The 21,426-nt window shown below is 45.8% G+C and overlaps 1 protein-coding gene across 1 annotated transcript; it reads left to right on the top strand.

Annotated features, from left to right (window-relative positions):
* Positions 1 to 458: 458 nt before the first annotated feature.
* On the top strand, positions 459 to 6,058 carry LOC127109838 (uncharacterized). Its single transcript, XM_051046069.1, has 2 exons — positions 459 to 4,918; positions 5,557 to 6,058. The coding sequence occupies exons 1-2, from the start codon at positions 459 to 461 to the stop codon at positions 6,056 to 6,058; spliced, it is 4,962 nt and encodes a 1,653-aa protein (XP_050902026.1).
* Positions 6,059 to 21,426: the final 15,368 nt, after the last annotated feature.

Here is a 21,426-nt window from a genome sequence, read left to right as displayed (position 1 = left end):
TGTGTCGGGCAGAGCCCTAACGGCATCCCACTCACCACGTCACCCAACTCCCCTATATTGTCGCCTTAGGGATAGGGGCAGTTGGACCAGGGGGCAGACTTTGGTCTAGGTCTTAACGCTTCTTACGCGTCCCCTGGCAGCTCCTCCTTGGGCCTAGCTAATCCAGCCCATTAGGAGCCTTGGCCCAGCGCTGGGGGCTCACTATAAATACCCCTTTCATGGCAAAGGGGCAGGTATTCTAACTCACACTCTGATAACCTCATTCTGTACCTTTTCTGACTTAAGCATTGGAGCACCTTGCAGGTACACCCCCCTCTCATTTCATTATCCGGCCCATTCACCAAGACCTTGGAAGGCCCTCCTGATCAGGTGAGATCAGTGGCGCCGTCTGTGGGAACTAGCTATCCCCATCTTCGTCAAACGAGGATCAAAAGCTCATTTATTTCTGTCCTTCCAACATGGCCGGAGAACAACATAGCGATCACAGCCGTCCCCTCGTCAACTACAACATGGACGACGGCCCGCCATCCCATGAAGCGGACGTTCGGGACGGTCATCCATCCACCCCGTCTCCAGAGCCCCAAAACAACGGAGATGCCTCTCACGCCCACAATTTAGGGGCAGAGACATTTCATCCCATTCCCGTTCCCGTTGAAGGAGACGCCGTAATGATTGCCATGGTGAATGCCCTCAATCAGGCCGGTTCTATGCTCCACCAGCAGCACGAACGAATCGTGGCCCTCGAAGCCGAACGACAAGAGGCCCGGCCCCAGCCGGTGAGTAGGATACAACAACGTTCGGAGCCAACGAAGAAGCGAGGACGTCGCTCTCCCGAACCCCACGCCAGCAGGGCACGCGCCCGTCGTGACGGTGGTCGAGCGAGAACATCACCAAGGCGCGGGCACAGCCCCGACAACAACGAACTGTCTCCCTTAAGGAGCGACGAGGAAGATTTGCATTGCCCCCTATCTCGGGCAATAATGGAAGCCCCGCTCCCCAAAGGCATGGAGAAACCGCCAAACCTAGCTGTGTACGACGGGACGACAGATCCCGACGATCACGTCGACAACGTCAACGCGATGCTCGACTACCGCAATGATATAACCGGGCACCTCAAATGCCGACTGTTCTCAACGACCCTCAGGAAAGGGGCCATGGCCTGGTACAAAAGCTTGGCCCCTGAGTCCATTACGTCATGGAGAGTCATGAGGTCCATGTTCACCCGGCACTTTACAGCTTCCCGTCGTCACCCCAAGACTGAGGCGACCCTTGAAGCCATAGTGCAGAAGAAGAATGAAACACTGCGCTCATACATCGAGCGATTCAACCAGGAAGCTGTCGAGGTAGATACCACCGAGCACATGAAGAAGTATCTCCTCGAGAGAGGTCTCTTGCCCGGCAGTGAACTTAGCAGGGCCGTAGGGATCGAGCCTCCCCGCACCTTAAACGAGCTCCTGCATAAAGCCCAAGCCTACATCAGATACGAGGAAAAGCAGGTGGCACACAATGCCCGCAGCGGACGTAACGCTGGGGAGACCGAGCACTCAAAACGCGAGGACACGAGCATTTCCCGTCGCAACGGCGACAAACGAAGAGAAGAAAGACCTCGCGAGCTCCGGGAAGGAAGAGGCCCCGCGGGCAGATATAGCGAGTACACCTTACTGACGGCTCCTCGAGAGCGCATCCTCGCAGAATGTATCAACTCTGAATTTAAGCAGGGCAGGGTCAGGTTCCCAAAACCGTCTGCACCAAAACCCCACACCGACAAATCAAAGTACTGCCGGTTCCACAGAAGTCACGGGCACGTGACCGAAGACTGCGTCCACCTGAAGGATGCGATAGAAATTTTAATCCAAGAGGGGCACCTGAAGCAGTATACGAGGAAGAACGAAGCTCCCAGACACGACGAGCCAGAGAAGAAGAGACCCCGGGAAAACACACCACCCGACAACTCTCCCTATCAAGTGGCCCTCTGCGTGTCACGACCGGAAGATTTCTTCCTCCCCGAACCATTGCCCGAGGGCAAGATCACTGCACTCAGCCCCTGGGAAGACTTCCCTACCACACTGGTGATATCAGGAGGAGGAACTAACGGGGAATCCGCGGCCCTCTCCGTCAAACGTAAGTTCGACGAACTCCTACTGACTGCCCCCGAGCAGAAAGCGACATTGACAAAATACCGGGGAAAATCCAACCCAATATCCTTCTTCCTGGAGGAACTCCCGGGCGGATCCCCGAACTCGGCCATCCCACTATTGATAAGAGCAAAGAGGGCCCGATTCGACGTACGACGCATCCTGGTCGACGAAGGGAGCTCAGTGGATATCATGTACGTCCACCTCTTCAAGACTCTGAAGCTAGACAAGACCAACTTAGCCCCCTACGTCGGATCAGATCTCCAAGGATTCAACGGAGCAACAACCAGACCGTGGGGATATGTTGAGCTCCTCGTCACCTTCGGCGAACAAGAAACGGCCAGGGAAGTCAAAATCCAATTCCTGGTCGTAGACTGTCCGTCTCTCTACAATTGCATCTTTGGACGCCCGACACTGGCCGAACTCACTGCGGTCCCATCCACCGTCCACCTGAAGATGAAATACTACACCAAATTGGGACATGTGGTCACCATCCATGGTGACATCGAAGCAGCCCGGCGATGCTACGACGCCGCAGTAAAAGGACAGGCCGTAGTCAGCACGAAGAGCAACTGCAATAACAAAAAACTCAAGACCGAGGATCCCGCCCGAGGAGTCAACGCCATCGACCTCGACTGTCGCATCGGGCTGGACGAGACCGAAGAGGGGAGGTTCCCCAAGGAACGCTCTCTCGAACACCCGGTCCGACCAATCCCCGACGGGGAGTTCGAACTCATTCCTCTTGGGGACGATCCGGAAAGGACGGTGAAGATAGGTAAGGGACTACCCGAGGAGACAAGAGAAGAGCTAGTAGCATGCCTCAAAGAGAACTCCGACCTCTTCGCGTGGAATGCCGCAGAAATGCCCGGGCTGGACCCCGAGATCGCGTGTCATAAGCTAGCTGTAGACCGGGCAGCCAAGCCCATAGCACAGCGTAGACGCAAGCAATCGCCCGAAAAGGCAGAGGCTGCCGAGCGAGCTGTAAAAGACCTCTTAGAGGCAAATTTTATTTCTGAAGCCCAGTACACAACCTGGCTCTCTAATGTAGTCCTCGTTAAGAAAAATAATGGAAAATGGCGTATGTGTGTTGATTATACTGATCTTAATAGGGCTTGCCCGAAAGATGCTTTCCCCCTCCCTAATATAGACTCGCTCGTTGACAACTCTGCAGGTTTTAAACTCTTGTCCTTCATGGACGCATATAGTGGATACAACCAGATCCCTATGTCGCCCGCAGACAAGAAACACACAACGTTCATGACCCCAACGGGCAATTACTATTACAACGTGATGCCGTTCGGGCTCAAGAACGCTGGCGCTACATACCAACGCATGATGAACAAAGTCTTCAAGGACGAAATAGGGGACATGCTCGAAGTATACATGGACGACATGATCGTCAAATCACACGAAGAGATAACCCATGCTCGACACCTTACGAAGGTATTCGAGCAGGCGAGACAGTGTAAAATGAGGTTCAACCCCGAGAAATGCACGTTCGGAGTCCGGGCAGGCAAGTTCCTCGGTTTCTATCTCACCGAAAGAGGGATCGAGGCCAACCCCGACAAATGCCGGGCATTCTCGGAGTTTCCGACCCCGAAAACCAAAAAATCGATCCAGTCGCTCAATGGAGTGCTCGCCTCACTCTCCCGTTTCATCGCCAAGTCCGCCCCGCACGCATTGCCATTCTTCAGACTCCTTCGCAAAGAGGCTACCTTCGACTGGACCGATGAATGTGAGCAAGCGCTACTCCATCTAAAGAAAGTTCTGTCCCAACCCCCGGTCTTATCACGGCCATCAGAAAAGGAAACCCTATACTTATACCTATCCGTGGCGACCGAGGCCGTCAGCGCCGTTCTAATAAGAGAAACCGACGAAGGACAAAAGCCCATCTATTTTACGAGTAAAGCACTCCAAGGTCCCGAGCTCCGATATCAGCAAATCGAAAAGGTCGCCCTGGCCCTCATCAACACAGCGAGGAGACTACGATATTATTTCCTCGCACACACGATAAAGGTGAGGACCGACCAGCCAATCAAACAGCTGCTCGGGCGCCCGGATATGGCCGGGAGGATGCTCAAGTGGTCACTAGAACTCTCCGAATTCGACATACAATACGAAAGTAGGAAAGCCTTGAAAGCTCAGGCGCTGGCCGACTTCGTCGCGGAGATGACCCACTGCCCGACTCCAGCAGAAAGCGCCCACAAATGGACGATCTTCGTCGATGGCGCCTCTAGCACATCAGGCAGCGGGGCCGGGATCATCCTCGAAAATGAAGAAGGGATCCTGATAGAGGTATCGTTAGCGCTAGCGTTCCCAACATCAAACAACCAAGCCGAATACGAAGCCTTCCTCGCAGGCCTGAGGTTAGCCGAGGACCTGGGAGCAAAAGAGGTAAAAATATCCACCGACTCCCAGCTCGTGGCCTCACAAGTGCGAGGAGAATACCAAACCAAGAACGACAACCTCCTCGGGTACTTGTCCCTCGTCAAAGAAAAACTTGATAGATTTGAAAAATGGGAAGTTCAACACATACCCCGCGAACACAACACACGGGCAGACGTTCTCTCGAAACTAGCCAGCACGAGGAAAAAGGGTGGGAATAAATCAGTAATCCAAGAAATTCTCCCGCGGCCCAGCATCGACAAACTACCGCCCCCACTCGAGGTCAACGCTATTGGAGATGCCCACTGTTGGATGACACCCATCTACAATTACCTCACACGAGACGAACTCCCGGCTGACCCGAAAGAGGCGACCACTGTCAAACGACGCGCATGCTCGTACGTACTCCTCGAAGGCAAACTCTACCGGAGAGGATTCTCCATCCCACTACTCAAATGCGTCGAGGAAGAGAAAGTCCCCGACATACTTGGAGAAATACACCGGGAATTAACGCTCAACACCTCGGCGGGCGATCGCTCGCACGAAAAGCCCTTCGAGCAGGCTACTACTGGCCGACCATGCAAAACGATTCGAAAGAGCACGTCAAAAGATGTGACAAATGCCAACGACATGCCGACATGCATCTCGCGCCCCCGAACGACCTCAAATCATTGTCTTCCCCATGGCCCTTCGCGTGGTGGGGCATGGACATCCTCGGACCCTTCGTCACCGGATCATATCAGAATAAATACCTCATCGTCGGGGTGGATTACTTCACCAAATGGATCGAGGCGGAGGCACTGGCTAAAATAACCGCGCAGAACATTCTCCGGTTCTTCAAACGCAACATCCTCGCTCGGTTCGGTATACCCCTGGCACTTGTCACAGACAACGGGACACAATTCACGGACGGAGGATTCCAGGACTTCGTCGCCAGCCTGGGCACCACACAGCATTTCACGTCTGTCGAGCATCCGCAGACGAACGGGCAAGCAGAGGCGGCCAACAGGGTAATCTTACGTGGCCTAAAACGCAGACTCGGTGAGGCAAAGAGGGCATGGGTCGAGGAGCTACATAGCGTGCTATGGGCCTACCGCACGACACCACATTCTACCACCGGGGAAACCCCGTTCCGACTAACTTACGGCACCGAAGCAGTCATCCCGGTGGAGATACGGGCGCCAACGAGGAGGACGGAGGAGCCCCTAGACGAGGAAATGAACGATGAAACCCTTAGAGCCGAGCTCGACCTAGTCGAGGAGATACGCTCCGAAGCAGCTCTCAGGGAAACGACCCTCAAACAAAAAATAGCACTACGCCATGACGCGAAAGTCATAAAAAGAGAGTTCCAGGTCGGCACCCTGGTCCTCAGAAGAAACCAGAAAAACCCGAGAGAGGGCAAACTGGCGGCCAACTGGGAAGGTCCTTACCGCGTCCGCGACAAAACGAGCAACGGGGCCTATTACCTAGAAAACCTACAAGGAGAACAACTCGCTCGACCATGGAACGCAGAAAAACTTAGACAGTATTACAACTAAATACACCACGGGGAGACGTGGAAGGTACGACCACGCTCTTCGTCCCCAAAACCCCAGGGAGGAACCACGAGACCCGGGAACGATCCGGGGTCACATAACACACACAACCCTCCCCGACGGTTGAGATCTTGACCAAGACTCAACGTCGAAGTACCAGGACTGGCAGGGCACCCAGCTCGCGATGGGAGGGCCCAAGCCTCGGGACCAGGGTTCGAACAACGGACCCGGGTTTCGATACCCACGGGCACAAAGCCCGACACTTCGTCGGTTCCCTAAACCGAGGAGATTAACAAAGTCGAGCAGAGCACGAATTCATACAAACAACTATCAAACACAAACGAGCACAATGAATATTCATATATTAGAGCGGCCGAAGCCAAGTACACCCGAAGGCCATATTACAAACGCCCGAAGGCCAAAATACATAAGGCACGCAGGCCATGATAACTGAAATCAAAAAAAAAAAAAAAAACTAAGACTCCGCTCGGAGCACCTCTTCATCCTCTTCTTCTTCTTCTTTTTCTCCCCCCAGCTCCTCCTCCACTTCAAACGGGCAGACAATCTCACCATCCCGGACGCAGTAGTTATAGGCCGACCCTGCTGTCACCAACCCAGGGTTCAGAAGCCCGAGCTGCTCGACAGCATTGTCGAAACCCTCTTTGAAGCAGGCCACGAGATCTTGGTTGAGAGTCCGAATATGCCCTAGCAGCTCACCGCGCGAACCAAGGGCGCGTTCCTCCTCGGTCTCATCTGCCAGAGGACGGACCTTTCCCTCGAGGGACTCAACCTGAGCCCGTAGGCCAGCGTTGTCCTCGGTCAGCTTCTGATGGTCGACCACCTGCTCTTCCAAGCTCGCCACAGCAGCCTTCAACTGGTCCCTCTCCTTTTCCACCTCCTCCAGCTTCTGGCTCAGCCCTTCCTGCAGCTGATGCTCTTCTTTGTAGTCCGACAGATCTTTGGATAGTCTTTCCTTCTCTGTCCGAACCTGCAAAAGGGCATCCTCCAGCGAGGCGGTGGAGACCGAAGCGTCGGTCATAACCATGGCCGTCTCCATCACCCGGATGACAGCAGCAATATCCCTGGCCAGATCTTTTCTCCGGGCAGCAGCGTCCTGGTCCAGAATCGCCTTGGCCTCAGGCGCAGGCACAACAATCGACTCCTCGGCCTTGAAGAACGACCGCTCCACATAGCAGGGAGGTAGAAGATAGCTGCCCGGTCCATGCGGACTTCCTGGAGACGACCTGGTGAGAGGCCCAGCCGGACGCTTCCGTTTATGGAGGGGAGAAGCCGCTGGCGACGGGCTGCTGTCAGGAATGTTGATCGGGTTAGATCGAGGAGGAGAGGAAGGAATCACGCTCGCCGCCTGCGAGGGACCGACCCCGGCATCGCCAGCAGTCCCCGAGACACGGGCCACAGGTTTCTTCTTCTTCTTGGGCACCCGATCAGGAGCGCCGACCTGATTCGCTAGCTTCAGCACCCGATCACGAGCATTGGGCATGGCACCTGCAAATAAATTACACACAAACATTAGCGACCGAAACGGGCAAAAACAGAAATAAAAGGCTAAACAAAGTCTGCCTACTCAATAACGCCAGAGCTTCCTCCTCGGTATCACACTCGAGCAGAGCCTTCGTATTGACATAACGCGTCTCGGTGATTAGCTCCCCGGCCTCATCCAGGTAGGGCACGCCCTGTCGATTCGCCCAGAACCCCAAGCTGAAGCTCTGCACGTAATCGACCAACTTCTTGTACGCGAGCCTATCCTCCTCGCCGAGCATCGCGTACTTGACCCGGTAATGCGCCGTGGAGAGATCGAAATGATCACGCTGCCACCTCAGCGGTATCTTCGACATCAGCGTCTCCTCCCCGTTGGGTTCCCGTTGATAGTAGTATAGAGAGTGAAGGGCAGCCCGGGTAATCGGCATCACCACGTACCACCGGCTTTTGAAATGGCGAACAGAATCCTCGTACGTCTTGAACAGACGCACGGGCTGCTTGAAAGAAACCCAACTGTGGCGACCACGGGAACCGGACCTCTGGAGATGGAAAACGTGGAAGAAGAGAGCCCGGGTGCAACCAATGCCGAGGAACTGGCAAACTAACTCGAATGCCCGCATAAATGCGAGAGCATTAGGATGTAGTTGGGACGGCGCCAGCCGGAGCCACTTGAAGACCGACATCTGGAAGGAGTTGAAGGGCAGTCTAATCCCCGCCTCGCGAAAAGCAAATTCATACATGGTGAACTGCTTCCCCGGGAAATGATGACAAATGCGGTCTTCTTCCTTGGGGGCGCAACAATACCAGTTTGGTGGATCCTCCAGGCTTATGGTCTCGACCATAGCGTGAGCAGTGATGGCCTCGTCACAGAAGTCTGATTCCTCCTCCAAGGGCTCGTCCGCAACCCAGGAGAAGTCGACCTGCCCGGAAGAGGAGGCGTGTTCGGTACCATCTCGGACACTCCCATCCCCGACAGGGAGACGAGCGATTGTCGCGTCGTCGGTGGAGGACCCAGAATCTTCCCTCCTCGGTCGTAAGCGCCCGGTAGCACCTGAAACGCAGACAGAAAGAGTGAATTCGACGTCGTATCAAATCCACCCTTCCACCGCAGGTCAAGTGAAAGGGCGTAGCGGCGACGGACACTAACCGTGCTCAACTCGGTGGCGCGCGCATTCTATGGAGACCGGGCATAAACTTCATACAACCTATGCAAGTGTTGCCCGGCATATGAAGTTTATGCCCGGTACAGTAGGATCCCAACCCTATTTTCTACCATCTAATATACACCTACAGTCCACTACACTGTCCCTAAGTTAAACCTAACCACATTTCTACGAAAATAGCATGCGTTTGACAGAAAACAACAAGGAAAAAGAATGGGTCACAGTGGAAAATCATACCTGACATAGTTAAGTTGAAAAGGTACGGTGGTGTCCGAGCAGAAGACGGTGGTTCAGATAGGAGGACGGGCGGAGACGGCGGTCCAGACGGTTGAGAGAGCAAACGAGAGAGAATGTGGAGAACTCCGATGAACGCGTGAGCAAAAAGAAAAAGTGGAAATGAAGTTACTCAACCCCTTTTTATAGGGCTTGGCACGTGGACCAACACGCTAGGTCATCATTGCCTAGCCCGCCTACGCCGTCTTTGCACGCGAAACGAAGCGACCCCACTAATTCTGAGACACGTCTGTCAAAGATGAGAAGCTGAAACGACCCGAGCACCTATCCGTCTCCCCGACTCACCAAGACGCCACCTCCCCGCGTCATACCCACGTTTACTACAAGGAAGGCGCAGATCAACCGATCACCTCCATCCCCGACATTCCCGAAGAAAGGGTCGGTCATGAATAGGTCTGGTACGACCTCGCCTGTCTAACGATCAAGCTTCCCCATCGTCTCGGGGAACCCTTAGTTGAAACATAAGTCATCCCTCTGGCTCAGAGACTCGACTTGGGGGGCTCCTGTTCCGGACTGGGCCATGACCCTAGGCACGGCACGGCCCAATGCTCGCCAAGCCCACGTCCAAACGGCCATGTCCACACGACCACGAGGACACGTCAGGTGGACGACAGTCCGCCCGACGAACGTCTCCCCGGCCCCTTAAACACGTGTCGGACAGCGAGCGGGTCCTCCTCATACGATCTCCATCCACTCACCGTCAACCCACGTCGCGGGCACCTCAGTTGTGTCGGGCAGAGCCCTAACGGCATCCCACTCACCACGTCACCCAACTCCCCTATATTGTCGCCTTAGGGATAGGGGCAGTTGGACCAGGGGGCAGACTTTGGTCTAGGTCTTAACGCTTCTTACGCGTCCCCTGGCAGCTCCTCCTTGGGCCTAGCTAATCCAGCCCATTAGGAGCCTTGGCCCAGCGCTGGGGGCTCACTATAAATACCCCTTTCATGGCAAAGGGGCAGGTATTCTAACTCACACTCTGATAACCTCATTCTGTACCTTTTCTGACTTAAGCATTGGAGCACCTTGCAGGTACACCCCCCTCTCATTTCATTATCCGGCCCATTCACCAAGACCTTGGAAGGCCCTCCTGATCAGGTGAGATCAGTTACCATATGCCTTTCACTGCTAGACTATGTTTTCATTGTACCAATAATATGGTTGAGTATGAAGCATGTATTTTGGGACTCAAGGCTGCTATAGACCGGCGGGTCAAGTTTTTGAGTGTGTACGGAGACTCAGCACTAGTAGTCAGTCAGATCAAAGGAGAATGGGACACTAAACATCTGAATCTCATCCCTTATCGAGAGCGGGTGTTAACATTAATCCCATACTTCGAAGAGATTACATTCGAACACATTCCACGAGAAGAGAATCAGTTGGCAGACGCATTGGCTACCATGTCATCTATGTTCAGAGTCAGATGGGGCAGCGAAGCTCCCATGATCACCATTGAACGGTTAGATGAACCAGCGTATTGTTATGAACTTAACGCTGATGGAGTAGAGGAGAAACCTTGGTTCCACGAAGTAAAAAGATATTTAGAAGCTCAGGAATACCCTGAAGGGGCATCCATCAATGACAAAAAATTCCTGAGGAAGTTCTCCGCTAAGTTCTTTCTGAGTAATGGAGTATTATACAAACGTAATCATGACTCAACTTTGCTTCGCTGTGTGGATAAAAAGGAAGCAGAAGAGATTATGGAAGATATGCACAACGGTATTTTTGGGACTCATTCTAGTGGACATACGATGGCCAAGAAGATTCTGAGATCAGGGTATTATTGGTCTACCATGGAAGCTGATTGCCACCATCACTCCAGAACCTGTCACAAGTGCCAGATATATGCGAATAAAGTACATGCACCTCCTGCTCCATTGAACGTGTTGACCGCACCTTGGCCCTTTGCAATGTGGGGCATTGATATGATTGGGGAGATTAAACCTACTGCTTCTAACGGACATCGCTTCATCCTTGTCGCTATTGATTACTTTACAAAGTGGGTAGAGGCCGCCTCATTTGCTTCTGTCACCAAGAATGTGGTGGCACGGTTCATCAAGAATAGTCTTATTTGTCGGTATGGTATCCCTGAAAGGATTATCACCGACAATGGTACTAATTTGAACAACAAGATGATTACTGAACTCTGCACGCAGTTCAACGTAAAACACCATAACTCTTCTCCGTACCGACCAAAGATGAATGGCGCTGTAGAAGCTGCTAATAAGAATATCAAGAAGATCATACAAAAGATGACGGTGACGTATAAAGACTGGCATGAGATGTTACCGTTTGCTCTTCACGGTTATCGCACTTCAGTACGCACTTCGACAGGAGCAACTCCTTTCTCTTTAGTCTACGGAATGGAAGCCGTTTTACCAGTGGAAGTTCAGATTCCCTCTCTAAGAATCATGAAAGAGGCGGGCTTAGATGAAGATGAATGGATTCAGACTCGACTCGATCAGATAAACTTGATTGATGAGAAGAGACTTGCGGCTGTTTGTCATGGACAGATATATCAGAAACGCATGACCCAGGCATTTAACAAAAGAGTCAAGAGACAGGTGTATCAAATTGGCGACTTGGTGATCAAGCGTATCGTTCTACCACAAGGTGATCCCAGAGGCAAATGGACTCCCACATACGAAGGGCCATTTGTAGTTAAGAAGGTATTCTCTGGTGGAGCCATGATACTAGCTACAATGGACGGCGAAGACTTCCCACATCCCGTGAACGCAGACATAGTCAAAAAATACTACGCATAAAAGAGATCTGCTAGGTCGACATACCTAGGCAAAAGTAAGGGCATCCCGGCGAACCAAAAAAGGTTCGGGCAAAAATTAGGGATAAACATAAAAAAATGTGCACCCGGCAAGTCGAAAACCTGAAAAGGCGGCTTGGGCAAAAAGGGGTATCCTGGTGGACTGAAAACCTGAAAAGGCGGTCCAGGCAAAAATTAGGGATCAAAGCGTATGACTATGTCCCGTTCTCAGACTGCTTCAACCAAGTTCAAGGGACTGAACAAGCCAATCACTTCTATCCGACAGCAAGAGATGAGAGGCTTGAAGACATAATGGCAGTAGTGGAATTAAAGTCAATAGGACGTTTTCGGCATAGCTTTCTCTTTGTTTTCTTGACAATTTCCTCTTACTAGGATTTTTGTCTCCTTGTACACAAATTGCCTGTTTATAGGCCCTCTTTCGAAATCAATATAATTTTAGTTTCGAAAAAAAAAATGCTCTTGTTTTACTTTCTCTGTTTTGTTTGCATAAACGTCCATTGATTTAATTCGAATTAATATATGCATTTGGATATGATCGATGTTTACCAAAAATGCGTGCATAAAATAGAAATAGCGATTGCTACTAGGCTTCAGGATCGAGGAGAAGGTCTAATCATGCTTTCCAATGAATCCGTTGCCAATCCTATTCCCCAGCAAAGCCAGTCATTCCCAGAAGAGAGTGGCATTACTAGACAAATGGGTCATCTATTCCACCCCCAGTCGGGTTTCTATTGAACATTTCTACCATCAGACAGAAATCAAGCATCTCCGGCTAAGAAAGGGTCATCGATACCAGTATCTCCCAACCAGAAGATTGAGATTTATTTTCCCCAGTCAATTATCCTCCTGACACAGTCAAAACAAAGGTCCATTCAGACGGACATCTTTATCAATTACTTTCAAGATTCAACTATATCCCTCAGATACTGCCTAGCGTACGGTATATTCCGAGGTGTAGTCTAGTGTACGACTACTTTCTTCTTCAGATACATCTTTCAGATATACTCCATGTCAACATTCATCCTGACGTCCTCCTAGTGATGGCATCTATAAGCCCATCCCAGACATTTATTGCAAATACAACATATACAAATACTATCAGATACAGCCTAGCGTACGGTTCATGCTGATTCAGCTCAACATATGACTCTTTCAACTCAGATGCGATCTAACGTACGATCCATTCCGACCTTCAACAACTCCAATACGGTCTAGCATACGACCCACTTGGACCTTCAAGGCCTCAGATGCTACCTAGCGTACGGTACATTCTGAAGTGTAGTCTGGCGTATGACTACCCCCCTTCATCATCAGATTCGGCCTAACGGACGGCTCGTTCTGCTACTCAGAGACGGTCTAGCTTACGACCCGCTTGGATGTTCATCCCCTCAAATGCTACCTAGCGTACGGTACATTCTGAAGTGTAGTCTGGCGTATGACTACCCCCCTTCATCACCAGGTATAGCCTAACGGACGGCTCAGTCTACAACTCAGATACAATCTAGCATACGATCCATTCTGATCCCTCACCCCCAGTAACGATACAGCCTAACGGACGGCTCGTTCCGCAACTCAGATACGATCTAACGTACGGTCCATTCTGATCCTTTATCCCCAGCAGTGTATGACTCATTCGGATTCTTATCTCATTTTGACTCGGCACAACATATTACTCCTCCAACAAGTCCGATACGACCCATTCGGATCTTCATTCCTCAGATACTACCTAGCGTACGGTACATCTCGAGGTGTAGTCTAGCGTACGACTACTTTTCGTCGGATACAGCCTAACAGACGGCCCATTCTGCAACTCAGATACGATCTAGCGCATGATCCATTCTGATCTGTTATCTCCAGCGGCGTATGACCCATTCTACTCCCCAGTGAAGTCGACAGCCTAATGAATGACTCACTATACGGTCTGGCGTATGACCCGGTGGCACCCATGACTTCAGATATCTTCTAACGTACGACGTACTCTGAAGCTCTCATCATCAAACTTCCTAGATGGCATCTTTAAGCCCATCTCCATCAAGACTAGCTCCTGATTGACAAGCACAAATTTTTGGGCATTTTAGTGTTCAATAATCTTCCACCTCCAAACCACGAATGGCATACACACCATTCTAACTCTCTCGGTTCAAGAATATTGAACAGGGGCAGCTGTCATACCCCAAAATTTGCCCATTAATATTTCAAGACATTTTTCAAGGCATTCCGAATCATTTTTATGACACTGATCTCAAAGGAACGAAGGCCCAGCTCACGAATGGCCCAATCCAGAAAATGGCCCAAACTGGCCTGTTCGCTACACGCTCGCCTAGCGAACGTTATGTTCGCTACACGCTCGCCTAGCGAATGTTCGCTACACGTTCGCTACCAGCTCGCCTAGCGAAGCTGACAGACAACAAAAAATTTCGGGCTTCGTTCTGAGCCCATTAGGTCATGAAAAAGAGCATTATAAATACCAGCACTTCAGTAATGAAGGGGAGAACGAAAAACAGAGAGGAAGACGGACGGAAACCCTGGCATAGAAACCCGGGAGATTAACTCAGAGCATTCCGAGTAAAGAAACCCTGAAGGCCGCTCATCCGCTCCGAAGCTACCGCCACCCAACTCCATTCGATACCAAGCTCAGTTACAAACAGGTTTGCCTATCACTAATGTTTTATGCTTCTAATCGATAATCTTTACATATATAAGGCATCATGATTAAACTATCGGATATGTAATATGATTTCATGTATGAATTTAAGTATGCCTGAATACCCTGAATATTTGACCATGCTATTTCTGTAATTGAATGCCATAAGCCATGCAGCAGGTTGAGATTGTATTGTTCTGAAATTCAAAACCCGTGGCCGCTCGCTAGCACATCGCTAAGCGAGCCTGAAGCGAGCACTCGCTAAGCCCTCGCTAGGCGAAGCAGGGGCGAACGAGACAGTGGCTGTTTTGTTTCTTTTATGTTCTGCCTTATGTTTATCTAACCAAGATTTGTTACAGTTCTGCATTATTTGACCTGATTTTTATGACTGTTGTGTTCATTTTGTGGTGCAATTTTCAATTGCACTTTATTTCGGTATTTTAACCCGTTTGCTGAATTTTGTAAGGGTTCACATATTCCCGAAGAAACGGCCGGCTAGGTATTCCACTTTATTTGTGGGATACCCTTGTGGATTTTCACCCTAAATTACCTAATTAATTTTAAATAATTAATTTTAATGTATTAATTTTAATGTATTAGTTTTAATGTATTAATTTTAATGTATTGATTTTAATGTGGAGATTCACCTTAAATCACCTAATTGACTTTAAAATACGGCCTTTAAATACGTGATCTTGGACCTCTCTTTGCTGCCTTACGGTATTACGGTATAACGGTCATGTCCCGCGAATGTAGGGATACACTTAGCAAAGACCCTTCGATTAAATCATCATAAAATAAATCATAGTCCCTCGGATGTTGCCTTCGAAAATACGATTTTGTCCCTCGATGACCCTTCGGTGTAGCCTACGGTTAAATGATGATCGTCCCTGCAAATGCTAAGGTATCCTTACAACTGTTGCCTTCAATGACCTATCGATGACCCTACGATGACCCTTAAACATCCAAAGGATAAAACTACTTACTTCTCAATAGTAAGGACAGTTTTACCCTCATAAGGATAGGAAATGCCCATAACGACCTCAGGAAGGTATAACTCTCAATTACTGGATCATAACCTAAAACATTTTCCACCCCTCACACTTTACACTTTACAAATCCTAGAAAATCACCACTTGGTATACATTCATACTAGAATCATTACCGAGTTATATTTTTCTAAACCATTTTCAAAATCAAACGAGATAAATACTTTGTATACATTCATACGAGAATCATTACAAAGTTAAACTCTCTTTCATACATTTTTTAAGCAATTCACCAACACTTTTTCAGACAAAAATATAAGTGATCCAGCAATTAAGAGCCCATGGATAACCATGGATACAAAGGGTGCTAATACCTTCCCTTTGTATAATGTACCTCCCGAACCCAAAATCTATTGAGGTCTTTCCTGTTCTTTTCCACCTTTCCTTATTGGATAAAAGAAAAGTCGGTGGCGACTCTTGCTATCCGCGACATTGCGATAAAAAGCAAAATACCCCAAGTCAGTTCACCGTATGACAACAAGGTAACCCATGTGATGTTCTAATGAAACAACCAATGCATGTTTACTTGTACCATAGGTCACACCTCTCTTAGATTTTCCTTAAGAGAAGATTGATATTTTTATAGTGGATGTTCTAGGCACATGACAGGAGAAAATGACTATCTTGAATATTTTAAGCCCTACTCTAATAACTATGTTATCTTTGGTGTTGGATATAAAGGAAGAATCAAAGGCATAGGCAAACTAGTTAGTCCAAGATTCTGTTATCTTGTTGATGTGTAGTTGTTAGAAGGTTTAACTACTAACTTGACCAACATCAGTCAACTATGTGATTAAAGTCTAAATGTGAAATTTAACAAGTCTGAATGTATAGTCTCCAACAAAGATCAATAAGTGTTAATGAAAGGATCAAGATCCAAAGACAACTGTTATTTGTGGGTATCTTAAAACAAAAGTCAATCTTCAACATGTTTGATATCCAAAGAAGATGAGACCAAGTTGTGGCATCAAAAACATGGTCATCTGAACCTCAAGAGTATGAAAAAGATTATATTTGGAGATTCTATCAAGGGATTTCCAAAGCTCGAGAATGAAGAAGTAAAAATCTATGGAGAATGCTAGAAACGAAAGCAAACTCAGATGCCTCGCAAGAAACTCCAACATCTTACCACATCAAAAGTTTTAGAGTTATTTCATATGGATCTGGTAGGGTCCATGCAAGTAGAAAATATGGGTGGGAAAAGATATGTCTTTGTATGTATGGATGATTTCTCAAGCTATATTTGGGTCAAATTTATTAAAGAAAAATATGATAATTTTGATGTCTTCGAAGAGCTATGTCAATATCTTCAAAGAGAAAATGGGATTGGAATTTTGAGAATAAGAAGTGACCATGGCAAAGAGTTTGAAAATTCTAAATTCTCTTAGTTTTGTTCCTCTAAAGGGATTAATCATGAATTCTCAGCGCCTATCACACCTCAACAAAATAGAGTGGTGGAGAGGAAAAATAGGACCTTACAAGAGTCAACTAGATTTATGTTGCATGCCAAGAATCTACCTTGCTATTTCAAGGCTGAAGCAATGTATACAACTTGTCACATTCACAATCATGTGACCATAAGATCTGAAACTAAAGAAACTCAGTATGAGCTTTGGATAGGGAGAAAACCAAAAGTTAGTTACTTTCATGTCTTTGGTAGAAAGTGATACATCTTGGCAGATAATGAGCAAAGAAGAAAGATGGATTAAAAGAGTGATGAGGGGATATTCTTAGATTACTCCACAAATAGAATAACATACATGGTATATAAAAAATGTACCAAGACAATGATGAAGTCTATAAATATTGTCATTGATGATACTTCCAAAGATAAGCAAGAAGATAAAGATGGAGATGATGCATCTCCCCAATAGACTGATGTCCCAGACATGGGGTCTGACATTGAGCCTGAAAGCACATTTTTTGAAAATCCTCAAATAAAGAAGGAACCATCAATCAGAATTCAGAAGAATCGTCCCATTAAAAGTGACATAAGGAATCTTAATGAAGGAGTCATCACCAAATCCATAGATATGATTACCAACTCTTGATTAATCTCCAAGATTAAACCTAAAAAAATCAAGGAAGCCTTGACTGATGAATTCGTGATAAATGACATGCAAGAGGAACTTTGTCAATTCAAAAGAAATAATGTATGGGCATAAGTTCCTAAACCTGGAGATATGAATGTCATTGGTACCAAGTGGATTTTCAAGAACAAATATGATGAAAGTGGTAATGTGACAAGGAACAAGGCAAAGTTAGTTGCTCAAGGGTACACTCAAATAGAAGGAGTAAATTATAATGAGACATTTGCTTCAATTGCTAGACTTAAATCTATTAGATTATTACTAGGAATTTCCCTCATGACGCAATTCAGATTGTACCAAAGGGATGTTAAAAATGCCTTTCTAAATGGGCATCTTAATGAATAAGTCTATGTAGAGCAACCAAAGGGATTAATTGATCCCAACTTTCTAAATCATGTGTACAAACTGAAGTAAGCTCTCTATGGATTAAATCAAGCTCCAAGAGCTTGGCATGAGAGATTAACTGAGTTCCTGATAAACAAGTGATACAATAGAGGAGAAATAGATAAAAATCTATCTATGAAGAATGATTAAGGAAGGCTCATGATAGCCCATATTTATGTTGATGACCTAGTCTTTGGTGGGATGTCAAACATGATGGTGGAACATTTTTTTCAACAAATGCAGTATGAGTTTGAGATGAGTCTTGAGGAGAATTCACTCATTTTCTTGGTCTTCATGTAAAGTAAATGGAAGACACCATTTTTGAATCTCAACGCAAGTATACAAAGAGCATAGTGAATAAATTTTGTCTTGACAAGGCTAGCTATAAAAAAACTCCAATTGCAACTCATGTGAAGTTATCCAAGGATGAAAATGGAGTTAGTGTAGATCAAAGTCTCTACAGAAGTATGATAGGAAGTTTGTTATATCTCATAGAAAGAATACCTAACATCACTTTTGTTGTAGGATTATATGCTAGATATCAAGCTAAACCCAAGGCTAGTCATCTTATTCAAGTAAAGAGAATCATGAAGTACATAAAAGGGACGTGTGACTATGTCATTCTATATTCCCATGATATTAATTCAATATTAGTAGGGTATTGTGATGAAGATAGGGCTGGGAGTGTTGATGATAGAAAGAGTACATCTGAATTCTTGGCAACAATTTAATCTCATAGTTTAACGAGAAGCATAATTATGTCTCATTATTTATTGCTAAAGCTGAGTATATTACTGCATGGAGTAGTTGCAGTCAATTGCTCTGGATGAAACAAATGTTGAAAGAGTATAATATCGAAAAAGGTGTTATGACATTATTCTGTGACAATTTGAGTGTTATTAATATTTCGAAAAATCTTGTTCAAAACAGTAGAACCAAGCACATTCATCATCATTTCACCAGGGAATTTGTGGAAGACAAATTTGTCAATCTTGGGCATATAACAACTAAAAAATAGTTATCTAATATATTCACAAAGGCTTTGGATGCAGTTCCGTTTGAAAAGTAAATAGGTGCTCTTGGTATTTGCATATGTGAGAGTCTATAGTAGTCAAAGCTAGGGGGCTTGCAAGGAGAACCCGGAAGTGTCTCTCTCCTACAGTCTGTGGTTCACGTGAAATAAGGATGATTATTCCTATTTCAAACTCTCGTTTTGACCGGTCTGTCATTACAAGCAAGGATATTCTTCTTCTCTTTCACTATTATACTCAGAAAATTATTCTCTCCCCCTTCTCTCAAGTTCTTCAATTTCCTTTCAAAATGAGTCAAAGATCGGAAGAAGCTAAGGAAGTTTAGGGATCCTTAGGCAAAGAAGCTTGATCTGGAGAAGAATGAAAAAAAGGTAGGAACATATGTTGGACCATCTGTTGGAGCATCTGTGACTGGGAAGAATTTTGTAACAAAGATGAAGTCTTTGAAGAAGATTCATGTTCAAACACATGATTTTGACTGATATTCTGATGAAGACTGGGTTACTTTCATTGAATCGGGTGGTTGGTTTGGGGATCAAGTCTAAAGACTAATATTTTTAGGTGTTTATGTATGTTCCTTGTTTTGCTATTGGATCTGTAATAAACAGCTTAATAATCTTTGATTTGTTATGACATTCTCTGAATTTGGTTTTCAGTTATATTTTGTATGGTATTCTCTGATTTTTTTCCTTATTTTCACGCCTTTAAAAAATTATGGCAAAAAGGGGGAGAAATAAGTTGTGTGCATACATAATGTTTGATAAATGTATGTTATGTGCTCTGGTTTGTTTCTGCTCATATACTGAAGCATCTGGCTTGACATATGGGCTTCAAGTTTGTAAGCATGTATGTTTGTGAACTGATCTCTCTACATATGTGAACTTTGATGTTTGACAAGTAGTGGTAGTTCTGAGTGGCCTGACTAACCTGATTGACTACTGACTTTGATTGTGTTTATGCATGATTGATTGTGTGTCTGTCTTTGTGAGCATTGTAATTTTTTTTGAATGTGTAGCTTTCACTCTTATTTTGTGCTTCTTCTGCTATTGTTGTTTGCTCTGATTATTGTGGTTGTGGTTTGCTTATGTTGCTCAGTCTGCAAGAATTACTCTTAAATATCTTGTAAGGTTTTGAAAGAGTTATTTTTCCAAAATTTTCCAAAGGGGAAGATTGTTGTTCCTTTCGATTGGATGCATCATGTAAAACAACACGGAGTGTAGACGGTATTTTGGTAAAGAAAGGACACATGTGGGACATGATGTTCCAACGCGTGTGCAATATCTGACCCTTGTCAGCAGACCAGTGTTACAACTATTTTGAGGGAAATTTATGATTGTGTTTCAATTAGATTTGTTGTTATATCTTAGCATTGCATTAATTAGATTTACTAGGAAGATTAAAAGGATCAAATCAAAATAGTTAAAGATTTAAATTTGAATTAAAACAAATCAAATGTTTTTGTTAGAGGTTTATGAAAAAAAAATCAAAATTGAATCATAGGATTATTCATCTAAGACACTTTGTATTAAGTCTAATGAGTAGTGGATTTTCTTTCTTGGGTTGGAAGCCCCTCCAGATGTAGGTGATGTTGCACTAAATTGGGGTAACAACTCTTTAGTATTCTTTATTGCTTTTTGATTGATCATCTTATTTTCTAAAATTTGTCATATTCTCATTTAAGATGTTAAACGCATTGGCTTAGACATCTGGTCCAACATCTGTCCCCTTAGAGCGAAATTTAAATGAACTTTACCTTAAATTTTAGTTTCTTTTACTACTTTTGATGTGATGAAACACAAGAATGAAGTTTTGGAGTTCAAAACTTCATTGAGAATGGAAATATGTTTTTTAAGGGTTTTAAGAGAAAATGGTATTGATCATGAGGAAGAAGAACACATGGTGTTGTTTTATTAAATTTCCCTCTTACAGTTTCGAAAATGCATTTCTGGAATTCTGACTGACATGCAAAAGTGATATTTTTTCAAATTTCCGCTTCACAAATCTAAAAGTATACATCCGAATTTGTCACTAAATGTTAAATTAGAAAAAACCTTGATGGGGTAGGTCCGGAGATACATTTTCAAATTAAATTTTAAGGGAAAAAATGGGGTTAGTCTCATTTAAACCATGTTTTATTGTGAAAAGGATGCGTTCGAAAATGTATTTTTGAATTCTTAAGAATATTTTAGGATTTATATAGAAACAATTCCCTAATTTAATTCTTCTAAGATTTGACCCATTAAAGATGATATGGTATTTAAGGTGTATTTTTGCCTCATTAAAATATGAATACTCATTATGTTATTTTTATTTTTATTTTTATTTTTATTTTCTAAATCTTATGGTTAAATCCTAATTAGGGATTAATTGTAAAACTCTCCATCAATATATGCATAAAACTTTAGTGTATGTATAAATTAAATCCTATTATTATATA

This window comes from Lathyrus oleraceus, chromosome 1 (genome assembly GCF_024323335.1).
Source record: "Lathyrus oleraceus cultivar Zhongwan6 chromosome 1, CAAS_Psat_ZW6_1.0, whole genome shotgun sequence".
Taxonomy (NCBI): Eukaryota; Viridiplantae; Streptophyta; class Magnoliopsida; order Fabales; family Fabaceae; genus Lathyrus; species Lathyrus oleraceus.
Note: the sequence above shows the minus strand (reverse complement) of the source record. Positions and strands in the feature narration are given on the sequence as shown.